This window comes from Oncorhynchus keta, chromosome 32 (assembly GCF_023373465.1).
Source record: "Oncorhynchus keta strain PuntledgeMale-10-30-2019 chromosome 32, Oket_V2, whole genome shotgun sequence".
Taxonomy (NCBI): Eukaryota; Metazoa; Chordata; class Actinopteri; order Salmoniformes; family Salmonidae; genus Oncorhynchus; species Oncorhynchus keta.
In genome coordinates, this window is record NC_068452.1 from 26,224,947 (window position 1) to 26,245,942 (window position 20,996).

The 20,996-nt window shown below is 41.8% G+C and overlaps 2 protein-coding genes across 7 annotated transcripts in view; both read left to right on the plus strand.

Moving 5' to 3' along the window:
- Window positions 1–3,252: 3,252 nt before the first annotated feature.
- On the plus strand, window positions 3,253–6,224 carry si:ch211-237i5.4 (slit homolog 2 protein). 3 transcript variants are annotated; one of them, XM_035746453.2, is made up of 3 exons: window positions 3,253–3,626; window positions 4,325–4,557; window positions 4,786–6,224. In XM_035746453.2, exons 1-3 carry the CDS (start codon window positions 3,491–3,493, stop codon window positions 5,563–5,565), a joined length of 1,149 nt encoding a protein of 382 aa, XP_035602346.1. In that variant the 5' UTR covers window positions 3,253–3,490; the 3' UTR covers window positions 5,566–6,224. The 3 variants fall into 3 exon arrangements, with proteins under 3 accessions (XP_035602346.1, XP_035602348.1, XP_035602347.1); XM_035746455.2 differs by having other exon boundaries at window positions 3,255–3,630; window positions 4,198–4,557; XM_035746454.2 differs by having other exon boundaries at window positions 3,255–3,626; window positions 4,198–4,557.
- Window positions 6,225–11,224: 5,000 nt separating this feature from the next.
- LOC118365441 (myocardin-related transcription factor A-like) overlaps window positions 11,225–20,996 on the plus strand; it is a 49,867-nt gene continuing 40,095 nt past the window's right edge. The window contains exons 1-3 of one of the 4 annotated variants that reach the window (XM_035747646.2): window positions 11,248–11,391; window positions 12,796–12,945; window positions 13,737–13,787. The gene's annotated coding sequence lies outside the window, so the exon portion shown is untranslated. Of the gene's footprint in view, window positions 11,392–12,795; window positions 12,946–13,733; window positions 13,788–20,996 lie in introns of all 4 variants that reach the window. The other 3 variants (XM_035747645.2, XM_035747651.2, XM_035747647.2) reach the window with 3 other exon arrangements.

The window sequence follows — 20,996 nt, forward strand, 5'->3', positions numbered from 1 at the left end:
ATGAGATGTATGGGTAAGATGTAAATGAAGGTGGGACATGAGATGTATGGGTAAGATGTAAATGAAGGTGGGACATGAGATGTATGGGTAAGATGTAAATGAAGGTGGGACATGAGATGTATGGGTAAGATGTAAATGGTGGGACATGAGATGTATGGGTAAGATGTAAATGAAGGTGGGACATGAGATGTATGGGTAAGATGTAAATGAAGGTGGGACATGAGATGTATGGGTAAGATGAGATGTATGGGTAAGATGAGATGTATGTGGTAAACAAGCAATGCCCATGTCCATTCAATAGGTGATATCAGACAGTAGCCAAGCTCTGAGGTCTTCAATAAACATTGTATCCACATAAAGAACCATGGCACATTGTTAGAATTGTACATAATGACATTTAATCTAAAAAAAATCAATTTGCTAAATGCCACAAAGGGTGTTGAAATACTGTATGTTCCCTATTCACTCACTTAATGAATTAGAGTAGGCCTGCCTACCTGTCATGAGAAATTGAATGCTTCTAGGGGCATTTGTGGGCTACTCCACATAATTAAAAATACAAAGGTGATTCACTCAACCAATTAAAGGAGCCTATTCTTCCCTATAGAATGGCATGCTTAGCCACTCAATGACTTTTTTTAAACCTCAATTAAATCATTAATTCAGGCTGAGAAGTTCTTTTTTTCCAGAACTCCATGGAAAGAGGCGAAATAGATCTGAAACCGTACCCTATACATGCGTTGGTCAGCTGGACAGTGTATACATCTTTGATTCACAGCAAGTTTCCCATTTATCATCACCTAGAACCCCTCCAGGCGCAATTAATTTGTTGTAGCAACTGGTTGCATGATGTTAATCTTGTTGAGAATATCATTTCAATGGATGCCTTTTAGATAAAGAAAATGCTGTGGTGTGGCAAGTTTGGAATATTGGTATGTTTGCAAAATGTGTGTGTGTGTGTGTGTGTGTGTGTTTATTGCTCAAAACAAAATAAAGGAAACAATCAAATAACATCCTAGATCTGAATGAATGAAATATTCTTAGTTTTCTTTATATAGTTGAATGTGCTGACAACAAAATCACACATTTATCAATGGAAATCAAATGTATCAACCCATGGAGGTCTGGATTTGGAGTCACACTCAAAATTAAAGTGTAAAACCACACTACAGTCTGATCCAACTTTGATGTAATGTCCTTAAAACAAGTAAAAATGAGGCTCAGTAGTGTGTGTGGCCTCCATGTGCCTGTATGACCTTCCTACAATACCTGGGCATGCTCCTGATTAGGTGGTGGATGGTCTCCTGAGGGATCTCCTCCCAGACCTGGACTAAAGCATCCGCCAACTCCTGGACAGTCTGTGGTGCAACGTGGTGTTGGTGGATGGAGCGAGACATGATGTCCCAGATGTGCTCAATTGGATTCAGGTCTGGGGAACGGTTGGGCCAGTCCATAGCATCAATGCCTTCCTCTTGCAGGAACTGCTGACACACTCCAGCCACATGAGGTCTAGCATTGTCTTGCATTAGGAGGAACCCAGGGCCAACCGCACCAGCATATGGTCTCATCTCGGTACCTAATGGCAGTCAGGCTAACTCTGGCGATTACGTGGAGGGCTGTACGGCCCCCCCAAAGAAATGCCACCCCACACCATGACTGACCCACCGCCAAACCGGTCATGCTGGAGGATGTTGCAGGCAGCAGAACGTTCTCCACGGCGTCTCCAGACTCTGTCACGTCTGTCACGTGCTCAGTGTGAACCTGCTTTCATCTGTGAAGAGCACAGGGCGCCAGTGGCGAATTTGACAATCTTGGTTTTCTCTGGCAAATGCCAAGCGTCCTGCACAGAAGTGTGATTGACTTGGAGTTACATTGTGTTGTTTAAGTGTTCCCTTTATTTTTTTAAGCTGTGTGTGAGTATATATATAATATATATTTTTTTTTTCAATTTTAAATACATTTACATAAGTATTCAGATCCTTTACTCAGTACTTTTTTAAGCACCTTTGGCAGCAATTCCTGCCTCGTCTTCTTGGGTATGATGCTACAAGCTTGGCACACCTGTATTTGGGGTGTTTCTCCCATTCTTCTCTGCAGATCCTCTCAAGCTCTGTCAGGTTGGATGTGGAGTCTCGCTGCACAGCTACTTTTCAGGTCTCCAGAGATGTTCGATGTCCAACAGGATTGTTGTCCTGTTGGTGAACCTTTGGCCCAGTCTGAGTTCCTGAGCGCTCTGGAACAGGTTTTCATCAAGGATCTCTGTGCTTTGCGCTGTTCATCTTTCCTTTGATCCTGACAAGTCTCCCAGTCCCTGAAAAACATCCCCACCGCATGATGTTGCCACCACCATGCTTCACCGTAGGGATGGTGCCAGGATTCCTCCAGAAGTGAAGCTTGGAATTCAGGCCAGAGTTCAATCTTAGTTTAATCAGACCAGAGAATCTTTAGGTGCCTTTTGGCAAACTCCAAGCGGGCTGTCATGTGCCTTTTCCTGAGGCCGCTCCACCATAAAGGCCTGCTTTTGTTGGAGTTCTGCAGAGATTGTTGCCCTTCTGGAAGTTTCTCCCATCTCCACAGAGGAACTCTGGAGCTCTGTCAGATTGCCCATCGGGTATTTGGTTACCTCCCTGACCAAGGCCCTAATCCTCCGATTGCTCAGCCCGTTTGGCCGTGCGGCCATCTAGGAAGAGTCTTGGTGGTTCCAAACTTCTTCTATTTAAGAATGATTGAGGCCACGGTTTGGACCTTCAATGCTGCAGACATTTCCTGGTACACTTACCCAGATCTGTGCCTCGATGCCATCCTGTCTTGGAGCTTTACAGACAATTCCTTTGACCTCATGGCTAGGTTTTGGATCTGACATTCACTGTCAACTGTGGGACATTATATAGACAGGTGTGTGCCTTTCCAAATCATGTCCAATCAATTGAATTTATCACAGGTAGATTTCAATCAAGTTGTAGAAACATCTCAGGGATGATCAATGTAAACAGGATGCACCTGAGTTCAATTTCGAGTCTCATAGCAAAGGGTCTTAACTTATGTAAATAAAGTGTTTTTTATTTTTATACATTTGCAAAAATGTATTTTATTTTGTCATTGTGGAGTATTGTGTGTAGATTTGAAGACGTATTAAATCAATTTTAGAATAAGACTTATGTAACAATGTGGAGTGGTCCGAATACTTTCCTGAATTCACTGCATATAACTATTTAACAGTTTGATGGATGCACCATGTAACCTCTGCGCAAATGTGATTTTATACGACGCAATGACATTTAAGAAATTCACGAAAACTACATTGTATAATATTAAAATTGGGGGATTGCAGGGCAGATGTTCCATCGTCAGTTTTTCATATTCGATAAACGAGGGGTCTTCAATTGGTAACTGGGATGTTTATTCTACTCTGGCTAATAAGGGACGCTGGATACATTTTGGTGAAATGAAATGGGGGGACTAAGGAGTACTAAAAAAACTCCATTATTAGATGGGAACATCTGTAGGGCAGATGATTTGTGGATTTAATCTCTACGGAAAAAGCGGGAGCGAGCGTGATGAGGACACAGGAGTTACTTTACTGATGCGGCACCAGCGCTTTTCATTGTTGATTGGATATAAATATTGTAGGTAAAGTATTGTTTTAATTTAATTACTTACGAGTTATTTGCCGTTGCTGTTATCGTTCATTGAATATGCTTGCTGTTTTTGTCGGTTTAAAAAACTAACCTTTATTTACATTGTAACGTATTTAAAAAGGTAATTGTGTATTTCTGCAATGACCAACAATACCCACAGCTCGTATAATTTAAAACCGCTAAAGTAGGCTATGCGTAAAACATTACGTGCAACCGTCTCACTGCTGGTATTGTGTACAGTAAAGGATTCTGACTGTTTTCCATCTTGATTTTTAGAGATGTCGACTAGTTAAAGCTATTAAAAGCCTACAGCTTACAGAGCTATTAAATGTACATGTTCCTCTATCGTACCGAATACTCACTACTCAGCGACAGCGTTTGATACTGTACCGAATACTCACTACTCAGCGACAGCGTTTGATACTGTACCGAGTAGTACCGAGTACTCACTACTCAGCGACAGCGTTTGATACTGTACCGAATACTCACTACTCAGGGACAGTGTTTCATACTGTATCTCCAAACCATAAATCTAATGGTTGTGTGCCTTATTTTGCAGATATTCCTATTTGGATTCTGATACTCCACTCCAAACGTCCTCAAGCCTTGTCGTGATAAAGCACTTTAGGTGCACATTTTTGCAAGTAATATGTTATTTCCTGCTCTGCTGCTGGCGCTGTCTTCAGTGTTAGGTTCAAAAGAGTGCCCTCACCAATGTCTCTGCTACGAACACTCGGATTTGGTGGACTGCCGAGCGCGCGGGTTCCTCCAAGTGCCCCATGGCCTGTCCCATGGCACCTGGCTGCTGGACCTGGGTGGCAACTTTCTGATGGAAGTGCGGAGCCGTGCCTTTGCCGGACTTTGGTCACTGCGGATCCTGGTGCTGTCTGACAGTGGAATCCAGCTGCTGCAGCCCGAGGTAACACATGCGAAACCCATATAATGTCATATACCCATAGAGGACCTACTGTGTATATGTTTGGTCTAGTCCAGCACTAGTAATGGATTGAGAAACACTGCAATAGCCTATGCATTAGATAACATTAGTGGCATAGTTTAGCATAAGGATTTGATGGTGGATATGAGGGTTTGATACCGATTTTACTTTTTCATGTTCAGAATTTATTGTACCCTCCTCCTCTCCCAGGCCTTCTACTCCCTCTCCTTTCTGGAGAAGCTGGACATGAGCCGTAACAAACTGCGCCGGCTGCCGTTGGACTTCTCCCACAGTCTGTCCTCGGTCCGGGAGCTCCGGCTGGACCACAACACCCTTGAGTGGCTAGAAGTCTCCAGCCTGGAGCACCTGGAGAGCCTGGAGAAGCTGGACCTCAGCCACAACCACATCACCTTCCTGCAGCCAGGAGCCTTCCGGGGCCTGTCTCGCCTACGCCACCTCTACCTCCATGCCAACCAGCTGGGAGCTGTGCGCCATGGTTCCTTGTCCATGCTGCCCGTCCTGGAGGCCCTGCAGCTGGGCCAGAACAACATCACTCACATCGACACGGAGGCTCTGGCTCCCCTGCACAGTCTCACCCTTCTGGGCCTGGAGGGAAACCAGCTGCAGCACCTTAAGTTCAAGACCTTCCTGAGCCTCCACACGGCCGGCACCCACCTGCAGCTAGCTGGCAACCCGTGGAACTGCGACTGCGACCTGCACCGGGTCTTCAGCAAGCTGCTGAGTGTGCGCCACCTTCACGTTGATGACTACCACAACGTGACGTGCCACGAGCCTCTGCAGCTGGCGGGCGCCTCGCTGGCATGGGTGGACAGTCAGTTGTGCATGGCAGAGACGGCCACCGTGCTGGTCATCACCGTAACGGTGCTGGTGACCGTGTTGGCAGCTGTGGTCATGGCCGAGCACACCCGCAAGAAGAACCAACATGGCGGCAAGAGCTGGGATGCTGAGTCGCAGACCCAGGAGAGGTGACTGTCATGAGGGAGGGACACTGTGAGTGAGTAATAAGTTCCATAGATGCATTTTCCCTCACCGATCTAGGTTCACATTTTACACCATGCTCCCTGATCATTTTATGTTTGAAGAAGAAAAAAAGAACAGGGCCATTATCCTATCTGCAGCAAACTGACTGTGAGAGTTCATAACACACCTCAGGCTCAGACTGCTCCTTAACATTCAGTTGAACTTGTGGCACTCCTTCTCTCTTCTACTTCATCATGGTCATAACGTATGGCCTATTCTGGTTCCAAGCCTGAGAAACAATATTTTAGAGTATGAGCAGTTTTGTATGATATATCTAGAAGTCTGTGACTTATGGAACTTGAGGAAGGGACATCATTCTTTTTCGGTGTATCATTTAACTACCCGAAGTGTTTGACTGCCTACAATTTTATCCTGTTAATTTCTTTCTTAAAAGTACAGTACAGTGTGTATTTTTCTCTTCAATGTCTATTCCATTTCTGCACGCTGTTGAGAAAACATGGGTGTCATGTTTCAAATGTAGGCCTATACTCAAAGTACAGTAGTTATTTGTCTCATGAATGATTTATCTTCTAACACATGCATAGGTTTGATAGTGAATGTATTGTATACAGATGGTAATAAAGTACGATTCTCTTTTTTGACTCTTACCTTGTGATGTACCGGGATTAAATCTTTGCCAGATTTGAGTATAGGGGTCTCCACTTTCCCTGTTCCATGCACTGCACTAGAGTTAAACACTCCTTTAGATGATCAACATCTGCTTGAGTCAATGTCAGATTATTCACCAATTAATCACCTCTATTCCAGCTCACACACAGATTAAAGACGGTATCAATCGATCTTGGTCTGCCATGATGTGACACAATGTTCTCCCCTTTTTAGATGACAATGTGCGTTTGGTAACATACGTTTTGCTTGTGGGTTTGGTCTCCAGCCTGGAGAAGCCGGACCTCGGCCACAACCACATCATATTCCTGTGGGTTTGGTGATATTGAAATAGAGCACAGATTAAACACTTTGAACTACTTCATTTTAGGAAGTGCACGGTTTTGCATTAGACTCCAATAAAGGACATAAAGGATTTCATATTCTGACACCGGTCTTTGCCCAGAAACAAATTGCTGCAGGGTTTAAAAGGCTTGAATCCAGGTCACAGGGAGATTGTGGCATATGGGCCTGGCCTCCAGAGTAACAGCAGCAGATTACGGCTATGATTAAAAACTAGAGGAGGAAACCGACTGACACGGGTAGAAAACAGACAGCCACTCAGCTCAAATCCCCTGGGCAGGCCTTATCTAAGAGGAGGATAATGTCCAGAAATTGAACCTGTATCAGTACTGATGCTGTTTCTGCTCAGGAGCCTTATAAATGGATCTGGATAAGGAGAAGCGATTCAGCAATGGCAATATGGGCCAGCCACCCATGTGACCAAAGCTATTATCAGATAACAATGATATGATATAACAGTGGCATAATAACCGTCTACTACCACCAGTATTAGTGTTTTAGTTGTCAGAACCCAGTGCAGAAAGATGAGATTGACGTAGGGTGTGTTAATACAAACTAGCTCATCTTTTACTTAAACACAGGCCAGAAGAAGGTATTCTAAATTGCATGACTAAATTCCATTCGCTCATATTGCACAACAGAAACCAGATGCCATTGTCTCCGAAGAAACCTCTCTAATTTAGCCAAGAGAAAATAGTATGGGATTTTATGACATTAAAGTATTCATAATCAACCCAGAGGATTTCCTTAGCTTCATACCTTCAACACCCCAGTTCAAACTTAACCTATCCTCAACCCTAACCCTAGATTCGTGTCCACATCCCAGTTCAAACCTAACCCACAACCCTAACCCTAGATTCGTGTCCACATCCCAGTTCAACCCTAACCCTAGATTTGTGTCCACATCCCAGTTCAACCCTAACCCACAACCCTAACCCTAGATTCGTGTCCACATCCCAGTTCAAACCTAACCCACAACCCTAACCCTAGATTCGTGTCCACATCCCAGTTCAACCCTAACCCTAGATTCGTGTCCACATCCCAGTTCAACCCTAACCCTAGATTCGTGTCCACATCCCAGTTCAACCCTAACCCACAACCCTAAACCGAATCATAACTGTAGCTTCATGTCCACATCCTGGTCCACAACCCAAATAATCTGTAAGTAACTTGAGTTACACAATACATTTTCAGATACTATAGGATGATTTGGACATAAAGTGTGGAAATGCTAATATAGGAACCATTGACTTGCATTGGATTTGTGCCACAAATACTATAAAATTAGCATTTGAATCAGTGGCCAGTAAAACCAAAGCATGGATGCTTGTCATACCTTGTCCATAGACTGCTTAAAGGGTAAGGAAACTAATTTTGGTGAACTACTACCTTTAAGCTTTCTAATGCGTTTTCCTATTTTTTTAAATGTATTAGTAATGTTGTCTTTGTCATTCTTGGTAATGTATCTAATGTGCTGTTGAAGATTAGCCAGGAGGGCATTTCTGGTTTCCCCAATTCTGGCACACGTTGCATGAAACTATTTAAATGACATTTTGTGGAAACTGTTGACAGGTAGGGGCGCCAAATCCACCATTTGAGTTGATTTTGTCGGTCCCAAATGTACTAGGTAAGGCATACACAGTGGTGGAAAAAGTACAGAATTGTCATACTTGAGTAAAAGTATAGATGCCTTTTTAATAGAAAGCTACTACAGTGAAAGTCACCCAGGAAAATAGTACTTGAGTAAAAGTCTAAAAGTATTTGGTTTTAAATATACTTAATTATCAAAAGTAAATGTAATTGCTAAAATATACTTAAGTATCAAGTAGAAGTAAAAGTATGTCATTTCAAATTCCTTATCTTAAGCAAAGCAGACGGCACCATTTTCTGGTTTTAAAAATGTATGGATAGTCAGGGGCACAGCAAGTGAGTCGGCCAGACCATAGGCAGTAGGGATGACCACGTGTTCTTTTCATAAGTGTTTTAAGTTTCATGATTTCCCTGTCCTGCTAAGCATTCAAAATGTAATTAGTACTTTGGGTTGTCAGGGGAAATGTATGGAGTAAAAAGTACAATATCTTATTTAGAAATGTTGTGAAGTAAAAGTTGTCAAAAATATGAATAGTAAAGTACAGATACCCCAAAAAACTACTTAAGTAATACTTTAAAGTATTTTGACTTAAGTACTTTACACCACTGAGCATACATAAAGGCTTCATAAGGACTACATAAATGCTTCACAAATAATCTAACTATGTCATACTCTATAAATGGTGTATTAAGGGTGACAGCCATTTCCTCTGTAGGGTTCATTTACAATTGTTACATAATGCGCTATGTATGTTTATACACCATTTATAGAGTATGACAAATGCATACAGATTTGTTAAGGCTTTATGTAGTGCTTATGAAGCCTTTATAAGTTGTATTTAGTTTAGTGGGAGCATTTTGTCCTAGAGAAATATGAATTTGTCAGAGGAACTGCAAATGGACCAGACTGAATTTCTAACCAATGATATGTATGTTTTTCTTTATTATCTTTTACCATGTCTATTGTGTTATATTCTACTACATTCCTTTCACATTTCCATATACTTCAAAATATTTCCTTTCAAATGGTACCAAGAATATGCATATATTTGCTTCAGGGCCTGAGCTACAGGCAGTTAGATTTGGGTAAGTCATTTTAGGCGAAAATTGAAAAAAAGGGGCTAATCCTTAAGAGGATTTATTAACATTCAGGGGATAAACTACAGTAGATGGCTATATCCAAATATTGTTTGATTTGCTTGCCTATAAGTAAGTGATGACAGTAGTCCGACTGATAACTTTGGCAGGTCCTGGTAATGTTCGAGCTCTTTTCAAAAGCCTAATCTCTGATGCAAGTTACAATTTAGCAGATTAACACTGGAGTGATAGATGAGCAGATGATGGTGTGTAAGTAGTGATACTGGCGTGCAAAAGAGAAGCAAAGTAAATAAACAATATGAGGATGAGGTAGGTGATTGGGTGCACTATTTACAATTGGACTATGTACAGCTGCAGCGATCGGTTAGCTGCTCAGATAGATGATGTTTAGCTAGCGAACTACATACCAAATGGTTATTTAACATTTATTTAACAATCCCTTGAAAACGGCACATAGTTATCAATGGTTTTAGCTGAGCTGGGGTTCTCCTTGCCCCCCAGTAGTTAACCCATGCATCAATCTAAGTAACATAATAAAACATCTGCATAAAAATCTGTCAGTTTTTAAACTGCAGATATCACTGCATCCGCCTATGTCAGCCTTCCATATCTGCATTGGAAGGTGGCTGAGCTACAGCAGTGTTTGTCAGATCCTGAGACATCCTACACTCTATGGAAAGGGGAGAGACTCACAAACATGAGTGTTCTGTTTTGCTCTACCACCCACACAAGTGTCACGGGACTTGTTTGAAGGTTACACATAAAAACAAATGGAGGTAGTTTTGTGGCAACAAAAATAAGGGGTTAAATGTCTCCAAAAAAACATCTCCTAGATGTAGGACAGACACTTCAAAGCCTTGTTCCTTATGATACATTTTATGACTCTTTCTTTTGTTGCCATTTATGAACATGTTATTCTGTGTTTCTATAGTAGTAGTCCAAATTCAATTTTTTTGTCAAATAATTTTTTATAATTTGTTTTATACCTTAGGGGTCCTAAAATTCCAAATCAAATAGCTAAATGATCCGTGGAATGACCATCTTAAAACAATTCCATATGTTACCTTAGTACTTAGTAGGACAACTCCACACAGGCATCTGGGCTAGCTCCCAATTAACTCCCATTCCTTGAAGAGCTTTCCTTGTCCCCGAATCGCCCAGAATGCGCTTCCCACTGACGACACGGGGACTACGCAAACAATGGGCATTAATCCGATTCCAATGGAGTTTCCCCATCTCCTCAAAAGTATATCTGGAAGAGTCGAGGAGAGGGCATACTTCTCCAAGTTGTGTATCTGTTGATTTAAGGTTACTTTGGTTTTGAAGATTATGTCTCCATCTAGTGGGGGAAAAAGAAAAACCGTAATGTCCAGAAAATCAATAGAATCAGTGTATGGTGTATTTATGTGGGGATGTTTTGTGTTAAAAATGTGAATAAACGTAGCATTTTTACTGTGGTACCAAACACCAAAGGTGTCATCCTAATAATGGAAGTAGATCAAGTGCAGGTTGGAACACTTATTAAATATGGTTTCCCCAAACATCTGGCCATTAAAGTGAGAATCATTGGTTAGAGCTGTATGATCTTTGCTTGAGCAGAAGACATCGGGATTTAAGAGGTATTTTAACAGCTTTCAACCCTAATTCTGTACTGATGTTGGTGTAGAGACAATTGATATTGTGGGCCTGGAATGGGATGTGTAATATGTATAGGACTTTTATTTTGACACGCATTCGAAATAGTTCATATAAGAACAAGCACAGATTTGTTTTATCATTTGGGCAAAACAATTGAATGCAAACATATGTAATTCATTGTATTTAACTGCTGTAAGATATATCGATGATTAAGATATTGTCCATAATTGTTTTGCTTATTTAATAATTTACACTTTAGACTACAGGACAGAACTTTTATTCTGAAGGATTGTTATTCTTGCTGGTTTGACATTCGTTTGCGTGAGCAGTCTGTGAGGGAATGTTATAAACTAGCTTTGATTGAAGACCAATGGAAATGCGACGAACATGTCGACCATAACTTTTCTGCCGTCACCACTCGAATGCTTGCGGTCTCGGTTCCATACCACCAGCACTGCAGCAGCGTGTGCCTCTTGCGAGGTGAGTTGAACCGCTAATGTTAGCAACTAGGTTAGCTATCAGATAATCGCAATCAGACTAGGGAGCTGGTTAGCGATTAGTCAATTTAGAAACAGTGCACCCACATCTGGCTACGCGGGGCTAAAATCTGGTTTATGACTGCTGCACTTGCACGAGCCATGAGTCTATGTAGCTAGCATCTAGCGAGCGCATTACGTAATAGTTACAGCACAATTACCACAATGGTTAGATAGTTCCCTAAAGTTAGCTAAGGTAAACTCGTACATCGCCTTGGTCCGTACAATTTGCCTTATTTTAGCGCCCCAAAACGTAATACTTCTAGATCAACTGTAATGTCAATACCATTGTAAAGCACAATTTCTCCCCTTTCCAACTGCCCAGACCTTTTTCGACTTACAGTCATGTGTGAATCAATTACACTACCCTGGCGTTGACAACTGAACAGAAGGACCACTAATCAATCAATTACATGACCTGAACGCTGCCCGTTTCTGCATAATTTAAGAAGACAAGTCGGTCTTTTTTTTAAATGGTGGGTGGGGAAGCGTAACTAATGCGTGATAGTGAGAAGGAGAATGTTGTGTGGGAAAATAGCTTTTCTCACTCGATCTGTCCAACTTATCACCTTATCGCCTCTAAAATGTAAATAAAACACTATAAAGAGGTTATATAATGTGTCATTACATACCTATTTGAAGGTTTGTGTCGAATTTGAATCTGGTTTTTAAGGCGGTGCAATGCAATTGACGAGAAAAATCATCCCCCTTATCACTGTCCATTTCTTGTTTTTAAAGGATAAAATGGTAAATAAAACACTATAAAGAGTTTTTTATATAATGTGTCATCAACGCTTGAGTACCATACCGATTTTGAAGTTTGAAGGTTTGATGAGGTTCGACATTTGAATCTGGTTTTTAAGGTCAATCACGGTGCTAAAGTGAGAATGATGATCGAAGAGGTCAAATGAACAGCAGGTGCACTAGAGGTAGATGTGTAGCGAGCAAAGTATAAATATTTCAACTCTATGGCAAGTGTGAATGTCTGATGTGAACTTGTATGTGGCCGCGCAGCTCCTTCTAGCTAATCACATATTCTGCGTGGTGTTGAGTAGTGATGGGCATTGAGATCGGTTCATGTAAAAGAGCCGGCTCATTTGGCCCCCAAATGGCGCTTCGTTCAAAATACTTAAATTGACCTAGAACCATGAAAAAAGAAAAGTGAATCTTCAATGTAAAGCCAAAAGGGTAGGCTACCATAATGTGAAATGCACGTCCAATACATTTTTACCTAAATTATTAGATGGCCTGCAAAACGTTTATTTTTTTTACGCACTGAAGATCAGAGTCGACCAGTTTGATGCACTGTTTACACTGTTTACCAGTATTATTACTGTTGTCGCCCCAGCCCCTTCGTTGGGAGGACGGAGGCGAGCGTCCAACGTTATTGTGCATTAACGCCAACTACTATACTGGAGCGCTGCCACCTCCTGCAGATGCAGGAATGCCCATATGCAGGAATTGCAGAATGCAATTTCACCCTTCTCAACTGAACTGGGTTAGTTAAGTAATAAGGCATGAGGGGGTGTGGTATATTGCCAATATACCACAGCTAAGGGCTGTTCTTATGCACAACACATTGCAGAGTGCCTGGAATATTGGCCATGTACCACAAACCCCTGAGGTGCCTTATTGCTATTATAAACTGGTTACCAATGTAATTAGAGAAGTAAAAATACATGTTTTGTCATACCCGTGGTATACGGTCTGATATACCACGGCTGTCATCCAGTCAGCATTCAGGGCTTGAACCACCCAGTTTATAAATTAGCATTAATACTGCCTGTAAAAAGTGGAGCGGGCTAGTGTTGTGGATTCGCATCCTGCCTCTTATCTTTCTCAAGGCTTAGATTTGTATCGATTTGGCTAAAAATATAAACATATCCCTGCATCATATCTCTAGATTTTATTTGCCTGCCATGACATAAGTGCTTCATATTTATTTGGCACACAGAACCCTATTCAGGCTGATCCTCTGCACTTGGCCTACTTTTTCTATTGTCAGTGCCTATGAACAGGTGGATTATCTAAATGCTGTATTATACTTACGTGGGGTGGGTCTACCTAGCATCTGATCTCTATCAAGCTTGAGCTTTGTGTAAATGGGAGACCTGGAAACAGTTGGCCTGCTCCTTGGACATGAACTAGGATCTAAAATAAATCTTATCGAAGGTTTAGAGATTAAGATACTTATGTAATCTGTTTACATGTTGCAACAAATGTATCTCTTTCTCTCTTTTACCCTCACTACCCCTCCCTTCTCCTTTCACTTTTTCACAATGAGAGCAGCCCCACTGAAATGGAAACACCCAGGACCTTGTTAAACAGGAAATAGACCAGGTATGCTATGCACAAACACCTCGTAATCTCACGATTACACACTCCTATTGGTTGAAGTGTTATGCTCTGTTACTGCTGTCATCATCATGTTGCTGTACTTGTGCTGTGAATCCCTTTTCTTCAACCATGAAGGTCTTGTTATTTTGATTTCCTCTAGTTTTTTATCTTTCATCTCCACTTTCTTTGAATCATGGCTCGAGTTCATTTAGCTCATCCATGTTCAGTTCATATTTCACTTCAAAGTAAACAAGATTATAGGTAGTTGAAATACAATCTGAATCTTGGCATAGAAGTGTCAATCTCTTTGAATCCTAATTTTCATTACTGGGGCTGAAACTTGTAACAGTTTGATATATTGTACTGTACACCTTGTACTGTGTTTGCACCATAATAACATTAATGCCAATAATAAGAACCCACTTTCTGAATTAGTAACTGTTCCACACACACTTATGTACAATTTGGTACGTAAACACAGCATGTACTGGGCTAGTTTTGGTTTGCTAATGCCATGTCAATGATCAGTGTGTTGGTTGTAGATATGATTGACAGTTCTGTCAGTTTGAACTGGACCATCAGGCAGGGATTACACACGTTGAATTAAGATGTCGGGCAGACTCTGTGGCATTGTGACCCAGTGACATCATCAGAGACAGCAAGTCCTCCGGCTACTCCCAACAGGGGCCTAAGAGGAAGGGCTTTAGACTGCCATGCTGTCTACATGCTGCCCCAATGGTCCCATGCATCACAACAAATGGTGAACCCTTAAAACCTGATTTGAATTATTTCGCGACTGTGAAGGAAAATAAGTGCGGACCACGTGGTGGTGACGCTGTCTGAACATGAGGGATGCAAAGAGGCCGGGCTCTGATGTCATTGCTTTGGCAGGGGAAATGATTAAGGCATTGAATCTCAGACCGTGCACTTCAAATTCAGTCCAGCTTGCTCTAGGTGCCGACTGTAATGAATCGTTGAAAAATCTGCCCATGGTGAGGAATTGGGATAGTAGGATTCACAGTTAGGCAGTGTTGTGTAAAGTAGGGGACATGGAGGCTTTGGGTGGTGTTAGGCTAGTCTTTTTGTGCCAGTCTGATTCGCACACCTTTTAACATCAGTTTTTTGTCTCACACCAAAATTCTGACCCTACACTTCCTCACAGAATATGAAGCTTGTTTGAAATAGAAAGTGAGAGCCTGGGTGTTGTCGTGTCTTTGGCTATGCCGGATTAAGTGATATGACATGCTATTCTATAAAATAATTTCTCCGTAATTAATATTACCTGATTGAGCTAATCATGTAAATGTAATTAACTAGAGAGTTGGGGCACCACGAAATAATATTTGTAGAGCTGTTATCTTCCGAATAAACACTTAAAGACCTAGTAATATTTTACATCAAAAGCAGTCAATATTAATTGTCACCTTAATTCAGTCTCATCTGAAAGTTGTAAATTCTTGGTTATCTTCACGAACCCTGGCTAACAAGTTGAATCAGCAATACAAAATTGGGTTTAATTATTTATTTGCTAAATACCTAACTAATCACACAGAATTAATCATAACTTGATTACAAATTACGTCATAAAGGAAAATGACAAATTATGTCAAAGGAAAACGTCCCTTGCGGGCGGAACAGATATGACCGCTTGTTACACAAAAGAAAAGGGGCTGGGTTTGAGTGAAAGAGCGGGAAGACTGAGGGACACAGGGAGAAGCTGTGCTATCGTAAATACAGTATCTGATGCATTCTAAATTACCGCCCATTTGGAAAAGGAAAATGCAATAAATATTTACTCTGAACTTCGGTAGGTTGGTGGTAGATGGAAGGCCGTGTTGCCCAACCGAGTCCTTTGTCCTTTGAAGAATGTCTCTGCTGGTTAATTGGGTACGTTGTAGTAACGTCGTTGTGTGGTAGACGGGATACTCTGTCGGTTCCTTCCTAACCTGCGTTTGCAGCTGCTGTTGCGAACTCAACGGCTAGGAGGTATCACTTCTGTAATGAATAAGAGTTTAAAGTTCATACCATTCGCAACCAAAGCTCACGCTGATGTTGGTTTCGTTCTGTAGTTATTATCTGAACCATTCTGACATCGGACCGTCATCCTCACATCCTCGGAACAGGAGGTTATATTGTCGTCAAGGCTTTATATAGGAAGGGAGAAAAGTGGTGTGTTTCATAGTTTACAACCTTTGTCTCTTCACGTGGGCGGGCCACTGAGTCGGGCCTAATTCACTCAAGAAAACCCAATTCTCACATTTTAGAAGCTAAAATCACATTTAATCCAATCACGAATAATTTCATATTCAAACATTTAAATTGATCAACAATTCCATGTGAATCCGATAACTCTGATGTGTAGACTTTACACTGTAGAGTTGGTCATCTTATCATTGATGAGAATGTCTCAGATGACAACCGAACTGACATCATATTCATTAAGTACCACTGCATATGCTCAATTGGTCAGATTTACCAGTATATAGTTAATTTCCCCTTCTGATGTCCCCAGAATCTCTATGTTAACCAAGGGGTTTGCAAATGTAACATCAGTAGGGTAGAGAGAGAGGAAAAGGGGGGGAAGAGGTATCATAAACCTACCCCCAGGCCAACGTCGCGATAGTGTTTTTGTATTTCATAGGTAGGCAGGTAGATGCCCGTGTGGAGTTGGTTTCGGTCTCCTGACATGATGGCCTTTATCTCCAAAAGTTGTATTGGTAATAAAGGTCTTGAAAGATAAGCTCTGTCTTTTGCAGTTGCTTTACAACTCAAGAAACAATCTAAAGATCTAGGATGATCCTTGTACAGTTCTTAATGCTAGAATAAACATTAGGCTACTGAGTATTAACCTGGCAGGGGATATACTACTGTAGGTCTATACCATTAAGACCAAAGCCAGAATCCAAGGTATTAAAAAGTGTTCAGATGGCTAGAGTTCTGATAACAGGAGAGCATTACAGTGTAAGCTCAATGCTCTGGGTCTTGAGATCAGTGTCTATCAAATGAAGGGATTTACCTGGGTTCCAGGTGAAAGACTCCAAAGTTGGGTAAATATTGGGAGAAATTCTATGAACAAGATACAGAAGCACAATAACACATAGCTAGCCTAATATCTTGAAATGATGAAATAAGTCACATGTGGTCCTGTTGAGGGATGCTGTAACTCATTGTGCAACACAGTGATACATTCTGTTAGTGCTCAGCACATGCTACAGGTGTGGCATGCTGTCATTCTAAGGGAAAGTAAAAAACTCTCCAACTGCACATGATCAAGGTCATTTATAATAAGTAAAACGAGTCTCTGAAAGTACAGGATTAAAGTGTGTCTAGGATCTCTGGGTATGTTGTTTTGAATAAATCTGGGTTTGTTTAAACAGTTCTGTCAGCTGTTTTGTCTCAGGACTTCCTCTCTGGTATGACTGACTGTTTCCCAACTGGTTGTCAAGTCAACATGGTTTACCTGGACAACAGTCCAGTGTCTTATCATTCTTATGGCTCTTCTAGCTATCGTTCTGTTGTCTTCTGTTATCGGGTATCATTGTATCTATCACAAGTTCACAACAACCCTTCAGGTTACCATGTCACTTTCACTAGAGCTTTCTGGACAGTCCCTGCGGCATCTTTTGGCTTAGTTAAATATTAGCGAAACTATTTCCATTTAATTATGTACTGGGTTGATGGTTTTGGTAGAACTGAATTATCATAAGTGTATTTGATTAAAGCACTCTGTTTAAGAGTGTGACAGTTTGTTAAAGATGGATAACTCATTTTCTGCTCGCTACTAATAAGCAGCACCCTTTCACCGCACAGCCTCGGCCTACATCTATCTACGGCAAGAGGTGGATGAGGGCAGCGGAACAGGTTTGACGAAAGGGGATGGGTTGCCATGGAAAATGACATAGTATATTATGAACCTGTTTTTTTTAAAAAGAGCCCGGTTTGAAAATAACCTGTTTTCTTGAAGAATTGAAAAGCCCTGGGGAAGGTCACCAGTCAAGACCAGTGGAGTTCAAAGGTTGTGTGAACTCAGGCTTCCCATGCAATGCTTCTCTGGTGACCTCTCCTTCAGCTTGAAAAGTGTGGAGTGGTGGCGTTCGCTTGTCCTGACAGCATAATATGTTTTTGTACGTGTTCCAACAGTTGTAGCTAGATTGTAAGGGTGGAAGCCTCTGGAACATGGCTCGAGTGGCAGGAAGCTATTGTTGTGATTTTGGTTCACAGAGGGCAGCTGTGTTAATCCGCCCATCGGGCTCAGGTTACTTCCATGTTGATTTAAAGGTCCCGCACAGTCATCCTATTTCCCAAGTAAAAATAGCCTTTTAATGACTAAAACATGCTCAGAATTTAATACATTTTTACCTTCTCTCATCTATAACGATCAGTAAGCCCGAAAGAACTGGCTGAGTGGGCGGGGAGTTTACATTCATGTGTTCTCCTTGACTGCCAGCTCTTTCAAACATCCTTGTGTACATTGCCAGGTAACAAGATAAACAATGGGCCACAAGTTATTGATGACCAGGTAAACAATGGACCACATTTTTTGTAACTAATTACAGATTACAGTTCACTGATACGCTTCTTCACCAGAATTAGTCAAGCCTGAGTCACCTTAGACATAAGGGGAATGTACATGAAAACAGCATACAATAAGTATACTGTACAATTTATTGGTGCCCTTGCATTAGCATTATAAAGGATAATATGTTCAGAATTGTATGTATTGATCAGATTTGATTATTTGCAATAGGCCAGCATAGCTGAAATATTGATCAACATGAACACTCATGAGAAATAAATGGTTAGAAGTCATTTGACCGGGCAGACGGGTTTGGCCGTGCACTTTGTAGTGCAACTTTTCAATGTTTGTATTTGGAATTTTTGTGTGCCTGAAATGCTCTATATTTGAAATGAATAACTATGACTTACAGTATGTTATGTCTGGCTTCACAGCATATCCCCCTCCCTACGCCATATCCCCCTTCCTACACCATATCCCCCTTCCTACGCCATATCCCCCTTCCTACGCCATATCCCCCTTCCTACGCCACATCCCCCTTCCTACGCCACATCCCCCTTCCTACGCCACATCCCCCTTCCTACGCCACACCCCCCTTCCTACGCCACACCCCCCTTCCTACGCCACACCCCCCTTCCTACGCCACACCCCCCTTCCTACGCCACATCCCCCCTTCCTACGCCACATCCCCCCTTCCTACGCCACATCCCCCCTTCCTACGCCACATCCCCTTTTTCTTGCTAAAGCCGATTTAGTATCACAGCATTCCTGCTGCGGTGTTTGCCTGGGAAGCAGTGCAGACAGAGTAGATGTTGGAGTTTCTCCAGTGTCTTATTACAGCTCGATGAGTGGAAAGAAAAAAGGAGATGGAAATAATCCCCCCCCCCCTTAATCATCACGATTAGCCCCAAAGACACAAGCTGCATTAACTGTAAGACAACAACCAACACAATGGAATGTTAAAAATATGATTTTTTTAGAGGTCAATTACAAATACTATACATACCTTAGGGTGGTTTAGGGATGGAAGAACAAAAACCATATAGTGACTATCAGGTGTGTTACAGAAAATATACAGTCAAAACAGCCACAGTTACAGCCACCGTGTCAGACTCCTCAACCTCTGTTACGTACATTATGGTCAGAGCTTGTAACATCCACTGATCCACTGTCCATGATGGTACAGCAGCTTCCTGGCAAGACCCATCCAATGTTCTCCCCAATTGATAAAGCACCTTGATTGTAATTTTCGGTGCAGCCTGTCCCCCTGAAATGAAAAGCAACCACTGCTGTCAGCTGTCTTCATTCTTCTGAGAATAGTGTAACGGTAAATTAACACTGGCATCCAGCCACAAGACAGTGTGCTTTTTCCAGCATGCTGGTAAGTAGCTTGCTTGCTAAAAGTCACAGTTGACATGGATTATGTATCATTCTGCTTCAGCTATCTAACAGTTTGTAAACAAAGCCGTATGATGCGCTCATGTGATGACTGTTCCGGTTCTACATATTTAAATGAGTTAGGATTATAAGACTACCATAGGTGTTTGACATTTCCAGCTTTACGTGACATTGTATAAAGCTGGTAGTAAATCCTGCCTCCTGGGGTAACTCTATGTTCAACTTTGTCAACGTACCAGCTCGTCATTTTTCAACATTGGATCAACCTACTATTAACTGGTTTCATCCAAATATCATCACATTTTCACTGTTCGCAACCGTTTAAATTGCATTCAAACAGCCATTGATAAAATGCAGTTGTGATCTTAGCTTATGCCTGCCCATACCATAACCCCACCGTCACCATGTTCACAATGTTGACATCAGCAAACCGCTCACACACACGCCATGCGGCCCGGTATAGTTGAAACCGGGATTCATCTGTGAAGAGCACACTTCTCCAGCGTGCCAGTGGATATCGAAGGTGAGCATTTCCCCAGTGGGTTTACGACACCAAACTGTAGTCAGATTAAGACCCTGGTGAGGACGACCAGCATGCAGATAGTTTGTGCCGAAATTCTTCGGTTGTGCGAACCCACAGTTTCATCAGCTGTCCGGGTGGCTGGTCTCAGACAATCCCGCAGGAGAAGAAGCTGTATGTGGAGGTCCTGGACTGACGTGGTTACACATGGTCTGCGGTTGTGAGGCCTGTTGGATGTACTGCCATTCTCTAAAACCACGTTGGAGGTGGCTTTTTGTAGAGAAATGAACATTAAATTCTCTGGCAACAGCTTTGGTTGACATTCCTGCAGTCAGCATGCCAATTGCACACTCCCTCAACTTGAGACATCTGTGGCATTGTGTTGTGTGGCAAAACTGCACATTTTAGAGTGGCCTTTTATTGGCCCCAGCACAAGGTGCACCTGTGTAATGATCATGCTGTTTAATCAACTTCTTGATATGCCACACCTGTCAGGTGGATGAATTATCTTGGCAAAGGAAAAATGCTTACTAACAGGGATTTGAGAGGAATAAACCTTTTGTACATATGGAACATTTCTGGGATCTTTTATTTCAGCTCATGAAACATGGGACCAACACTTTACATGTTGTGTTTTATATTTTTGTGTATATATAAAACACAGGGATATCACCTTTTTGACTGCACTGGGCCTTTAACCATGGGGTGAGGCACTAAACAAGAAGACAATGGATGGCAGTGTAACACTATGCAAAGCGTTATATTACAGTAGATTGCA

Coding starts and splice junctions, on each gene's coding strand:
- si:ch211-237i5.4 (XM_035746453.2), top strand. CDS start 3,491: ATGGGAACATCTGTAGGGCAGATGATTTGTGGATTTAATCTCTACGGA. Junction 3,627..4,324: donor GTTGATTGGATATAAATATT/GTAGGTAAAGTA, acceptor CGCTGTCTTCAG/TGTTAGGTTCAAAAGAGTGC. Junction 4,558..4,785: donor TCCAGCTGCTGCAGCCCGAG/GTAACACATGCG, acceptor CTCCTCTCCCAG/GCCTTCTACTCCCTCTCCTT.